This window comes from Garra rufa, chromosome 5 (assembly GCF_049309525.1).
Source record: "Garra rufa chromosome 5, GarRuf1.0, whole genome shotgun sequence".
NCBI lineage: Eukaryota > Metazoa > Chordata > Actinopteri > Cypriniformes > Cyprinidae > Garra > Garra rufa.
Window position 1 is genome coordinate 35,620,478 of NC_133365.1, and position 13,237 is coordinate 35,633,714.

The 13,237-nt window shown below is 38.3% G+C and overlaps 1 protein-coding gene across 1 annotated transcript in view; it reads left to right on the forward strand.

Annotated features, from left to right (window-relative positions):
* The first annotated feature begins 184 nt into the window (after positions 1 to 184).
* whrnb (whirlin b) overlaps positions 185 to 13,237 on the forward strand; it is a 54,754-nt gene continuing 41,701 nt past the window's right edge. The window contains exon 1 of the mRNA XM_073840065.1: positions 185 to 1,684. Within this exon, the coding sequence (XP_073696166.1) occupies positions 956 to 1,684 (729 nt within the window). The 5' untranslated portion in view covers positions 185 to 955. The remainder of the gene's footprint in view (positions 1,685 to 13,237) is intronic.

Sequence of the window (13,237 nt, forward strand, 5' to 3'; positions counted from 1 at the left end):
TAATGGGCTATTTTTTTGAGCAGAGTCTAAACGCAGATCTACAAGATAATGATTTATTGCAACTCATTAACATTTCATTGGACATGACAGCCAATCATCACTCTGGATGTACATTATGCTACTACTACTAATATTAATGAACTAAATAAATAACATTTACAGAATCTACCTATGCCACATAATTTGTAAAGTTGAAATCTGGCGGCTGTTTCGACTGTGTTTCCCTGTCAGAACTTTTACGTCGAGGCCCCAAGTGCGCAATGCTTTTTTGGAAGCGACTTATTTTTCAATTGATTAACGTCAATAGCGCGGGGGGCCTTGAACGTTAAAAATAGCTCACGCACAGGAAAGATGTGGTTTAGTTTGTCCAAATGCGTTCCTCATAGTTGTTTGTTCCTAAGCAACAGAGGCGCCTCACGCGTGCGTCATTTCCTCCAAAGCCCCCGTGTCGGTTTCTCACTACGGGCTCAGTAGTAGCGACAAGAAATCCGAGCGAGCCGCACTGACCACACACGCTCCTCTTCTGAGCGCAGCAACCAAACTTGAAACCTTCCTACTGTGTTTTTGTTTCTTTCTCGGTGCAGGACACGTCTCACAACCCGTTTCTCATCGCATAAGGTGTTACCAAAAGGATTAAAGTCACTATTACGGACATCAAATCCTCGCCGGACTTAATTCGGGTTTGTTGTTTGCCTTTGGAAGAACAGTACTTTTTCCCACTACATATAAGTGATTATTAAACAAATTTCATTAATAATAAAAAGTTTCGAAACTGTATTGCACTAGTTACTCTGCAATTTTGCTATATTAGTTTTGTTATTTTCAGCATGGCTGGTCTCACCACAGGTTTAACGCGCGAAACGCGGTCTATTTCTGTTTTTAGCAAGAGACAGTGACCGCGCTCTGTTCCTAATGCCTGATGTGAAATTCCCCTGTGGTTTTGAGGTGTCCGAGAATGAGCACGGATCTGGAGCGCGCTTCTCTCAAGTCGGGCGCGAACTCCCTGGGCTCCGGTGGCCGCGCGCTCTCCGTTAACGTCAAGAAGTTGCACAACGCGCTCAACGTGCTGCTCAACGACTTCGAAAGAGAGCAGTTCATCCACTGTCTCAACGTTTACCACGCTAAGCGCAATGTCTTTGACCTCGTGCAGACTCTCAAAGTCATTCTCAACACACCCAACAAGCGTCAACTGTTACCCATGCTGCGCCTGGTTATACCCCGCTCGGACCAGCTGCTGTTCGACCAGTACACATCAGAAGGACTTTATCTGAAAACGGATCTCCTGGCAGCCAGTGTCAAGCATGAGTGCTCGGAGGACATTAGCACCACGAACGCGCATGCAGGGGCATCCTCGGTGCACTTTCTGCTCGAGTCCGAGCTGGCCGGTCCCAGTCACGGATCCGTGCGCGCCGCTCCTGTTTTCAGCACCACGGCTGAGGGGACAGCGCCAGCGCTGATGCTGCAAGCGCCTGATGAAATCCGCGAAGTTACGCTGAAAAGGAGCAAGAGCCATGAAGGCCTGGGATTCAGCATACGGGGTGGGTCAGAGCATGGAGTTGGCATCTATGTGTCTTTGGTGGAGCCGGGATCATCCGCTGAGAGAGAGGGGCTCAGAGTTGGAGACCAGATCGTGAAAGTCAATAACATGGTTTTTGACCGAGTCACTCATGGAGAGGCAGTCAAGGTGATGTGTGATCTCTATGTTAGTGTGTGTGTGTGTGTGTGTGTGTGTGTGTGTGTGTGTGTGTGTGTGTGTGTGAGTGAGTGAATGAACGTGTTTTTGGCAGTGTTTTAAACATTTTGGCCCGGTTTCACAGACAGGGCTTAGACTAAGCCAGGATTAGCAGATAGTTCAATTAGGATATTTAAGTAATTTTTATAAACATGCTTAGAAAAAAACATTACTGGTGTGCATCTTGAGACAAAACAAAGACACCGATATATTTTAAGATCAGTCAGTGCAAGTTTCTTTCAGTTCAAACAGCTCAGACTTACATTTTAGTCTTGGACTAGGCTTAAGCCTTGTCTCTGAAACCGGGCCTCTATATATAATGAGAAAGTCTGTTAAAGGTATATTTCACCAAAAAATGAAAACTTTGTCATTAATTACTTACCCCCATGTCGTTCCAAACACGTACTTCCAAATGGTACTCTCGATAATGGTGGCAGACTGTCACAGAAGAGAAGAAATCATTGAATAAAGCAATTATATTTGTTTCCTTTGCCCACAAAAGTATTCTCATAGCTTTGTAAAATTATGGTTGAGCCCCTGATGTCACATGGACTATTTTAATGATGTCCTTGGATGTGTCAATTGCATTGCTGTCTATGCAGGGTCAGAAAGCTCTTGGATTTCATTAAAAATATCTTAATTTGTTCTGAAAATGAAGGTTTTATGGGTTTGAATCGACGTGAGGGTGATTAATTAATGACAGAATTGTCAATTTCTGTCAATTTCTGAACTATCCATTTAAGTCTAAAAAATTATTCACTGAAAAAACAGAAGACATTTAAAAAAAGGGCAGTTTTCTGATTTCCTGCAGAAACTATGACTTCAGTAAACCCATTAGAATAGATGTGTTTTGATGCATTTGCACTTGTGATTATTGGTCTTTCACAGGTTCTGACTGTTCTATTAATCATGGAGAAACTTTCTCAATGAAAGCCAGATGGGACATTTCACAGAAGTCAGTCATTTGCAGATATGCTAAAATTTATTATCAAAGGCCCTTGAGTATGAAATATCAGATATAAGTGGTTTATTTTCTATACAGAAAGATAGATAGATAGACCTAACTGATCCCACATGGAAAATTGTCAAAGCAGTATAAGAAGAGCAATAAAAAGTAAATATGAAAAAAATAATACAAATGTAACTGTAATTAAATATAAAATATGTAAAAAATAAAACACATCATAAAAAATCAATAAGAGCAGGTGTGCAAAAATATTTTTGCGGTAACAAATACGGTATCTACAAATGTGCTTCCTTGGGTGTACATACAGTCAAACCAAAAAATTATTCAGACACTAGATAGGTTTCAGGACACTATAGTTCATTTATGTAAGCAAGGATAGTAAAATAAAGTAAACTGTGACATATTACACCCCAAAATTCTTCATACAGTGGACTACTAGTAAAACTGATAAAAATCTGGGACCACAAATTATTCAGACACTTTGACCTGACCATGTTTTGCTGAAGTTTTTTATCTTTAATTGCTAAAGCGACCTTTTTACACCACAGACTGAACAAAATTAAGCATTGCTTGGTAATTGGTCAACAAATTATTGATAGTTGTGTAAATATTGTTATACTAACAGTTATCTAATTTTTGGTTGATTGTAATTTTCTATCAAACCTTTTCTATCAAAGTTATGTGACATTATCAAGATGAATTTGTTCTGACACAGTTTAACTCTTAAATGCTCGTCATATTTTATTACCATTTTCTAAACTATAGCAAATAAACTGTGATAATGTGAGAATTGTTAAAGGTGTCTGAATAAATTTTGGTTTGACTGTATTTCTAGTTGGCAATCACTGCTATAGAGGGATCTGTTATTGGGGCAGTGTGGAGAACCCCCATTGGTCTTTTGATTTTTACAGTGTTGACCGTCCTTTTTTGTACTAAACGGGCCTATTTGCTTTTCCCCTTCCTTCTCTCATCCTGTAAAGTCCTTTACCGGTGTCACAGTCCTGCAGAAAAATCTTTGGCTGGATTCCCAGTCAGAGTTACTGGCTTTAGCAGAGCTAAAATCAATCTTTTAATTTTTTTTTTTTTTTTGGCCCACTTGATTACACAGTACTTTGCACTAACTTTTGGCCTCATCCCCAACCTGGCCACTGGCAGTGTGACTAAACCTTGCTCTCTTTTCTTCACACGGTCCTAATCCTGGCCTTTTTTAACACATTTGCTCCCCATGTGTGTCCAAGGGTAATTTCAGGAAATTGGATAATTGACTTAAAACGCCCCATTGGAGCTAGTGCTAGTCTCAGGCTTTGTGAGGAGAATAGGAAGTACTGGTGTTTGATCAACTGCAATGTCCAGTTAGACACATGCTGAAATTCGCCTGTGGTGGAATCTATTATCATCTCTAATTTTAGTTCGAGATTTGAGAGTTAAATCATAGGTTACATAACAATTGAAGCTTGTACAGTTTGCAGAAGAAGAGCAATGACAGGCAGCCACCTCACTCTTACTTTCCTCTCCTCTTTGCTCACTCACTCTCTCTCTTTGACTATTTGTGTGGGCTGGCTCATTCTGTGTTTGTTTTTTTATTTTTCAAGCGTTCATGTTAGACTACCGAGGGAAGCGCGGCGTTCTTTTGTATGGTCGTTGCTTTGTTGTACTGCCTGTCTTACTCATGTCGCAGTCTTGTTTGCCTGTCAGAATTGAATCCACAACCTAAAAAAAGCACAGAGCAAATAACAATGTGAGTCAAATCGTTGCACGGAAGCTGTATCAGCTACACTTGGCTTGGCACTATTCAGACGGTTTTTGGTTTCTGTCAGTCATACCAGCAGTATTAAGTATGGCTGTTTAATTACATTAATAGTGTGGTTCATTTAATGGAAGTTCAGGGCCTAATGCCTGTTTGTGAAGCTTTATTGAGTGAGTCAGTCTGTCTTAATTGCAGGTTCCATATGGAAGGATTAAAAGTGATTGACCATGTTTACTCAAAGTGCCAGCCTGTAAGCAGTTCTAAATAAAGATGGGTGAGGTGAGAATTGGCCGTCTCGCGTTGCCTGTTAAGTTTACTATAAGGCGAGGTGTGAATTGAGCAGATTTGACAGTATCAGAGCTGTTAACACAATATCTTATATGGAAGATGACATGGCATTTCACTTTAAGGCAAGACTGTCCATATTGCAGCTTATTCTGGACAAGAACAACTCATTGGACTGACCAGCCAGGATTGTCATATTTATACAAAATTAGTGTTAACACAATAATACACTAGCATGGAACTTTTAGGCCTGCATTGAAAAAATTGTGATTTCAAAATATGTTTGTTTTTAAGTTTCAGGTTGCACTTAGAATAATAATAGTAATAATATCATTTTAATTAAAAAATAATTAAATATTAAAATAAGAAATATGACTGTTGTAGTTATTTAATGTAAAATAAAAAAGTATAATAATGACAGCAAGATGTTTTAATTTACTGTAAAACTGCAAAATTATAATACTAATATTTATGTTAATGTCTACATTTTCAAACCTTAAAGCATTAAGCTTGTATTTTGGTGGGAAACTGCAGGGTGCATTTAATTCTTTTTTCGGTTTACAAGTGCTTTAGATTAGAAGTTTGGAAAGATGGTTGACACGTTGTGTTCCCAAATGCACTTTATAAGTAACTGAAACTGTGTAGAAGCAGAGATGTTTTTGTGTAGCACCATTTACATCATGAGCTGCTCACATGTACAGTTGAAGTCAAAAGTTTACATACACCTTGTAGAATCTGCAAAATGTCAATTATTTGACCAAAATAAGAGGGATCATGCAAAATGCATGTTATTTATTTTATTTAGTACTGACCTGAGTAAGATACTTGTTTACATATAAAGATGTTTACATATAGTCCACAACAGAAAATAATAAAAAAAAATAGTTAAAAAGTTTACATACACTTTATTTTTTAGTAATAGTTGTTAATGAGTCCCTTGTTTGTCCTGAACAGTTAAACTGCCCATTGTTCTTTGGTTTTTTAGCTTTTTTGTTTTTTGAACCTTTTCCAACAATAACTGTATGATTTTGAGATCCATATTTTTACTGAGGGACTACAGTAACATGAAACTGTTACAGAAGGTTCAAATGCTCAGTGATGCTTCAGAAAGAAAAACGATGCAGGGGTGTCTTCTGGGAAACATGTTAGTATCTTCTGTAGCTTCTGAAGGGCAGTACTTAATGAAAAAAAAATATATAAAAAAAATAAGACAAATCTTCAAAAAAGTTTTTCACATCAAACATCTTCATTCTGGTCAAAAGTTTACACCCTTGGGTCTTAATGCATTGTTTTTCCTTCTGGAGCATCAGTGAGCATTTGAACCTTCTGTAATAGTTGCATATGAGTTCCCCAGTTGTTCCCAGTGTGAAAAGATGGATCTTAAAATCATTCAGTCATTGTAGGAAAAGGTTCAAATACACAAAAAATACAGATTAGCCAAACAATTTGTGGGACCTGAAGGATTTTTCCGAAGATCAGCAGGTAGTTTAACTGTTAAGGACAAACAAGGGACTCAAGAAAAAAAATGTTGGAACTCATTGCTTCACTATTTAAAATAAAAAAAAAAGCCACAAAATCTTGGTTGATACAGGAAACAACTCGTAATCATGTTTAGTGCACTTATATTATAAATGTGTGTACTTTTTGTTGTTTTTTGTAACTGTAATTTATAAATCATTCAGCTAACAACACAGTATTAAGAAGTGTATGTAAACTTTTAAACGGGTCATTTTCATCTATGTTTATTGTATCGGTCCCTAACAAATAAAACATTAAATAAAGAAAGAAAAACTGTCACAAAAAAAACAGCTGTGGATTATTCAGCTAACAACACAGTATTAAGAATCAAGGGTATGTAAACTTTTGAACGGGTTATTTTTATAAATTCAGTTATTATTTTCTCTTATGGACTATATGTAAACATCTTTTATGTGAAATATCATATTTAGGTCAGTACTAAATAAAAAATAACATTCATTTGATCATGATTTTTGTTTTCAATTGTTTGTGCAGCCCGAATAGCTTTTTAAATATCCATCTGCAATAGAAATAATTGTTAAGTTTAGCAGCAAATGTATGTTTTCTTTGTGGTCAAAATAGCAATCTATTTAAATGTAATAAGCAGCTACTGATTATTTTATGAACATAACACTGGAAACAAAACAGTTGCACTTAAGGCTGTTTTGTTTGCTTGACTGAAAAACTTTGAAACAGTCTTGATGCCACAATTCTTGTAAACTTTGTAAAACTGTCAAATTCATTCACTAGTTGTTCCTCCTATCACTGTGACTAGTTCTTTACATGCTAATTGTTCCAGCCTGCCAAGACTAATCACACTTTTCAACATGGTAAATGTTGATCCTCTTGAATGAATCCTGGCTGTTCTAACTGAATTCCTGCAGTTCTTCCAGTGTCATCGTTCCATGCTAATTGCCGTAGTTCCTGTTTGCATGCTAAGCTAATAGGGGTGTTCAGAGCCGCTCCTGTTGGGATTCCTGCTCTCGTTTATTAATTGGATCCATTCTGCTTCCCATTAGGACCTGAATAATTCATAATAGCGGTTAATTAAGCAGACAGTATTTAAGCCAGAGAACACACTCGTAGCTGCCTTAACCGTGAGCTTTGATTAGTTCAGACAGAGAATTCAACGTGTGATGAGGTGCGTCAATGGGTGAGTAACAATAAATCAAAGGATTAAATCGCCACCAGGGATTCGTTGATTTCATTTAATCGCTGTGTGAATTGACTTCTCACATACTCCAACTTGGTATGATTACTCAATAGAAGGGATCACAGTCTAGCAAAAAAGACTCAGTCATCCAAATCTGAATAACTAAAGCTTGATCATTGGTTTTTCAGCAGTGATCAAAGGGGATTTGACAAAGAAGTACAGCAAGCAAAGTCACATCGTCTGCTCTCTCTGTTGGAGTCTCACCCCTATTGACCTGCCAGTCTTAAGTAATTATTCTCAATGACAAATTGTGCTGGCAATGCAAATAATGGCGATGCAGCTGCTTGTACTCCAAGTCTTATCTTGATCCCCTATATTTATCTCTTTCTTTTTCTATCTCTTTCAGTCGAATTAGCATTAAGCACTGAGACCTCTCTAGTCATGTAAATAGCTAACAAGCCCCCATCCCACTCCTAGCACATCAGCCCAAAACAGTGTGTACTCCATATCTGATGGCTCTGGAACAAACAGAGCTCATTGGCACCACCATGATGCACATTGGCCATTTTATAACGTATAGAGGGAAAGTCAGAGATAATGCTGTGGGGAGAGAGTTTGTGCTTATGTAAGTGTCAGAATAATGAAAAGCTGATTTGTTTTCCGACCACTGAGGATCATCAAAGACAGAATGGGTCAGTGAAAGATAAGATGGTTCAATTTATCAAAGCAAGGGAGATAGTTTTTTTATCATAGCTTGGAGCAGAAGAGGGAGAGTGAGCGATATTGAGAGGGGAGGGGCAGAGGTTGATGGGAATGGAGTTTTACACAGTCCATCTGCCGCACTGTCATGGAGATTTTAAAAGGCCAAACGGATGCCCGAGGAACCAATAGATGTAGAGTCAATTAGAGACCTCTTTTTTCCTTAGTTTTAGCTGAGAGGCTTCTGGAAGGAGACAAGTATAGACCCACCATGAGCAAAGTGCTTTTCCTTCTTGACAAAAACTCACAACGGACCTACTGTACGAATGAATAATTAACTTCTATGCAAGACCTTGTATGAACATTAAAGCTTGACTGTGATTATTCTACATTATTTACCAGTATAAGCTTGTTTTATGGTTTAATTTTATTTTCATTTATTTTTGAACTGTTAAAGAGGACATTGGATGCAAAATTCACTTTTACATAGTGTTTACAAATAAATGTGTCTTAGCAGTGTGTGTACACAAAAAAAACATTCACCACTTTTTTATCCCAGAAAACCTAAACGGTCTCAATTATCAAGCAGTTTTGATTTTCTGAGCAGTATGATGTCATACTGCTTAGGCTCCGCCCACAACTGCTGAGGGACTGTTCAGTATTAGCATATTTCCTCTAGGGATGGCTCTAAATGATACTAAAATTAATATGGCAAAACTCTTGCTTCATTTTAAATTCAATTAATATTTAATTGTTAGAAATGCAAGTGCAAATATTCTGACCAAAGCTAAAATGGTTCTAGCTTGTCACACGCACATTTGACCTTTCGTGTTTACTCTGTATCACATCTTAGGTGTGTGCGTGAATAAAAGTTAATTAAATCTGAATTTATGAATGATGCACTCACCTGTCGATCTCTAAATTCGTGTTACAGATCAGGATGTGCAAGTGACAAATGCTTGGCAAGATTTGATGTGTTGCTTCCTGTGCAAGACATAATTTATAGCAATGCTTGCATACAGGTGCAGTAAGGTCAGCTCGTTCACCTTTATCTTCTGTTTTGTATGTAAAATAATGCCATATTTTACTACTACTGTTGTCCTTATTTACTTGTTTTGAGTGGAGTTGATGGAGTTTCATTTTGTTTGATGATCCATCATGTTGTTCTGTTGTCACGTTTACCTGTTTCGCAGCAATTTGGGAAGCACTTCCGCCTACAGGTGAACTTCAGAACAGCAGCGTATAAAATACCAAATTGATCGAAATAAAAGTATTGAACCATTTGAACCATTTGGGACAGGATGAGCAGTAGCTCATTATCATTTAAAGAGACAGAGCTGAACAGAGCTGTTTTTGACAAGGTAAAAAGGGTGTAGTTTCACAAAACCATTGAGGAATTTTAACCAAAGTAATTTGCAGACATTTCATAAAGACACTAAAGATTCATACCAACTTGTGAAAAAATGGGCATCTGATGTCCCCTTTAAAAATCCAACTTGCAAAACATTATTCTAACAGATGTTTAAAGGGGTCATGAACTGCCTTTGTTTTTTATAATTTTGTACTGTTCTCTGAAGTCCACTTATAATGTTATCAAGATTTTTACATCAAAAAACATCACAGAAGTAATAGGCTATTTTCTGTCCCTCTTTTAACCCCCCCCCCCCCCCCCCCCTAGGCATGGCTGATTTTAGATTCGGAAGTAAACACCAACTGCTATGTTAGACTAACAGCTTACATTCATTCCTCATAGATGGATGCCACTGTTATTTAGGTAAAAAAAATGCATAAATAACTCATTACATATCAAACAATCTGTAAGAAGAGACAAATCAATAGTGACCATGTAATGAAAACAGTTACACTTTTGTTGCAACATCACTGTCTGATCCAATATAGATGGCACAGCATCGTCTTTTAGTTGCAATCTCTTTGAAAATCATGCGTCGAATTGTGTCGCTCCAGTCACTGATGTAAGCTCAGTTCCCTGAGATAAGGGAATGAGCATTGCGTTGCTGACACTATGGGTAATTGTTTACTTCCTTTTATTGCGACTTCGTTGACAAAGGACCAAGTTCTTACTGACGCAGTCTGGAACTTCATTAAAAGTAAATTTAATCCACTCTTTCCTAATGTTGGGATCAGAAGAAAGGCAATGCAAAGACAGTTTTTTCCACAAATTGGCACTGCATAACGTCCTGTTGTTTGCATCTTTATTGATTGGTTTCTGTGTAGACCTGCATGTTCGCCACTCTGGTAAACACTATGCGTGAATTGGTGGGTGGGGCTTAACAGGCATTGATGTTGCTCTTCTGTGGAGGCAGTGTTTATCTGTCTGTAACAGAGGCCAGCTAGTAGGTGCTGTGCAAGTAAACATAACTCCGCTAATCTCAAAGAGATCAACTAGCAACTGACGCTAGTGGCTGCCTCCCATTCGTCAACGAAAATTATGACTAAATATCGTCGTCAACGAACCTTTATCACGTGACGAAAACGAGACGAAACGAAACGAAAATGCTGGTCATGTGACGATGACTATATAAAATGTATTATGAAATATCGTTGACGAATAAAAACGAGACTAAATGTTGTTTACAAAATAAAAACTATGCTAAAATGTCTCTTTTATTTTCGTTGACGAAAACGAGATGAAACGAAATGTTATAATGTTAGATTGATGTGCGCATGCCCAGTAGCCAGAGCTGTATCCCTTCTAGCCTAAACCACAGGCGACGTCACTCCCTCAAGCTCCACTCACGGGATTATCTAGAAGACGCCCACAAACAAAGTTAAGTCTGACACAGATAAAGGGACCAATGGCCGGCCAGATAGGGTTCATATTTGGGGGAAAAAGAAGGAAGAACACATACATTTTTTTCTACTTTTTAGTAGTGATAGGAAAATGAAGCTTTTCGAAGCACCAAAGGGATCAACTGTATCTAAAAGGATTCATTACTCGAAGCTTTTCAACACGTTGTACACTAATGACATCTTGTGGTCAAAGGTGGAAAACGTTTCTTTTGCATCCCAGATGTCCAAGCTATTTTTGGACAATTTCATAAAATAAATAAATTTATGCTAAGAAAACCATAAGAAATATTTTACTTACAGAAGGTATGAATTAATTAATCTGTAAATAAACTAAAAAAAAAAACAAAAGTACAAAAGATTCTTGTATGCATATGATCAAGTAAATTAAGAATATTGTTAAGTTGATTAATATTCGAAGCTTCTGTGTCAAACGTCACATCACTAATTTTTTGTAAATTGTAGCTTGACCATTCAAACCTTGTTTCTCTTTTTTTTCTGACATTGTCATGTGATGCTATTTTATTTATTGTTTTTATAAAAAAAAATTCAATTTATGTGTGTGTACTTCTAACATGTTTGGTAGGTAAAATAAATGTTGTAAATTAAAATTAGAGCATCTTCTGCAATGGATGCATTTTTCAGCCTATAAGGTAACAAAAATATAATAAGAACCTTGTTTGAAATGGGTTTGGCTAAAAGAAAACTTTGGTTTTGTCTATACTACTAGGTACTTATACTATATTGACTGGGTTAAATAAAATTGCATTACTAAAAATAGACTAAATGTAATCAGTTTTCGTCGACTAAAATGTCATTCGTTTTCGTCGACTAAAACTAGACTAAAATAGTCATGGGTAATTCTGACTAAAATAAGACTAAAATGCTCAGACTTTTAGTCGACTAAAACTTGACTAGACTAAAAGGTGTATGAACTTGACTAAAACTAATAAAAACTAAAATGTCAGGTTCACACAAAGACTAGACTAAAACTAAAATGAAAATCGGCCGCCAAAAACAACACTACCTCCCATGCCAGAGACCCGGGTTCGAGACCTACTCGGAATGGGTATGACTAGGACCCGGGTGTGGGGGGGTTACATTGGTGCCATGACCCGGATGAGAGTGAGGTTTAGGGTGATGAGTGTAACGGAGGCCAGCTGGTAGGTGCTGTGCGGGTAAACCTCACTCACCTAATCTCAAGAGACGCATTCGAAACTGATGCTAGTGGCTACAGTCTTTAGCCTCCTTGTTAGTGGCCCACCTCCCATGCTGGAGACCCAGGTTTAAGATCTGTTCAGAACAGATGCGAGTAGGACCAGGGTGTAGGGGTTATATTGGTGCCGTGACCCGGATGAGAGTGAGGTTTAGGATGGTGAGTGTAACAGAGGCCATATAGTAGGTGCTGTGCAGGTAAACCTCACTCCCCTAATCTCAAGAGATGCACTAGCAACTGATGCTAGTGGCTGCAGTCTTTAGCCTCCTTGTTAGTGGCCCGCCTCCCATGACAGAACCCCAGGTTTGAGATCTGTTCAGAACGGATGCGAGTAGGACCAGGTTGTAGGGGTTATATTGGTGCCGTGACCGGGATGAGGGTGAGGTTTGGGGGGTGAGTGTAACAGAGGCCATATAGTAGGTGCTGTGCAAGTAAACCTCACTCCCCTAATCTCAAGAGATGCACTAGCGACTGATGCTAGTGGCTGCAGTCTTTAGCCTCCTTGTTAGTGGCCCGCCTCCCATGCCGGAGACCCGGGTTTGAGATCTGTTCAGAACGGATGCAAGTAGGACCAGGGCGTAGGGGTTATATTGGTGCCGTGACCCGGATGAGGGTGAGTGTAACGGAGGCCAGAGAGTAGGTGCTGTGCAGGTAAACCTCACTCCTCTAATCTCAAGAGATGCACTAGCGACTGACGCTAGTGGCTGCAGACTTTAGCCTCCTTGTTAGTGCGCCCGCCTCCCATGCCGGAGACCCAGGTTTAAGATCTGCTCGGAACAGGAGCGAGTAAGACCCAGGTGTAGGGGTTACATATCTATTACATCATAGAGTAGAACATTCTGTCTTTACTATAATCTTTTTTTAGACTAACAACAAAATTTTGAGTTCTGAAACTTTTTTTTGATACTACAATGATTAGGATGTCAAAGGATCAAGGGAATTTTGGTTTCTTAGTTCATGACCCCTTTAAAAAATGTGGCTTTGTGTCTAAACATGTTGCGAACAAAAGTTGTTTTGACCATACTTAAATAGATACTCAAGTTTTTGTTCAAAATCTGTTGTCCCAGTTTTCCAATCTGAGTCATTAGACCAATGGTTCTCAACCTTTTTTG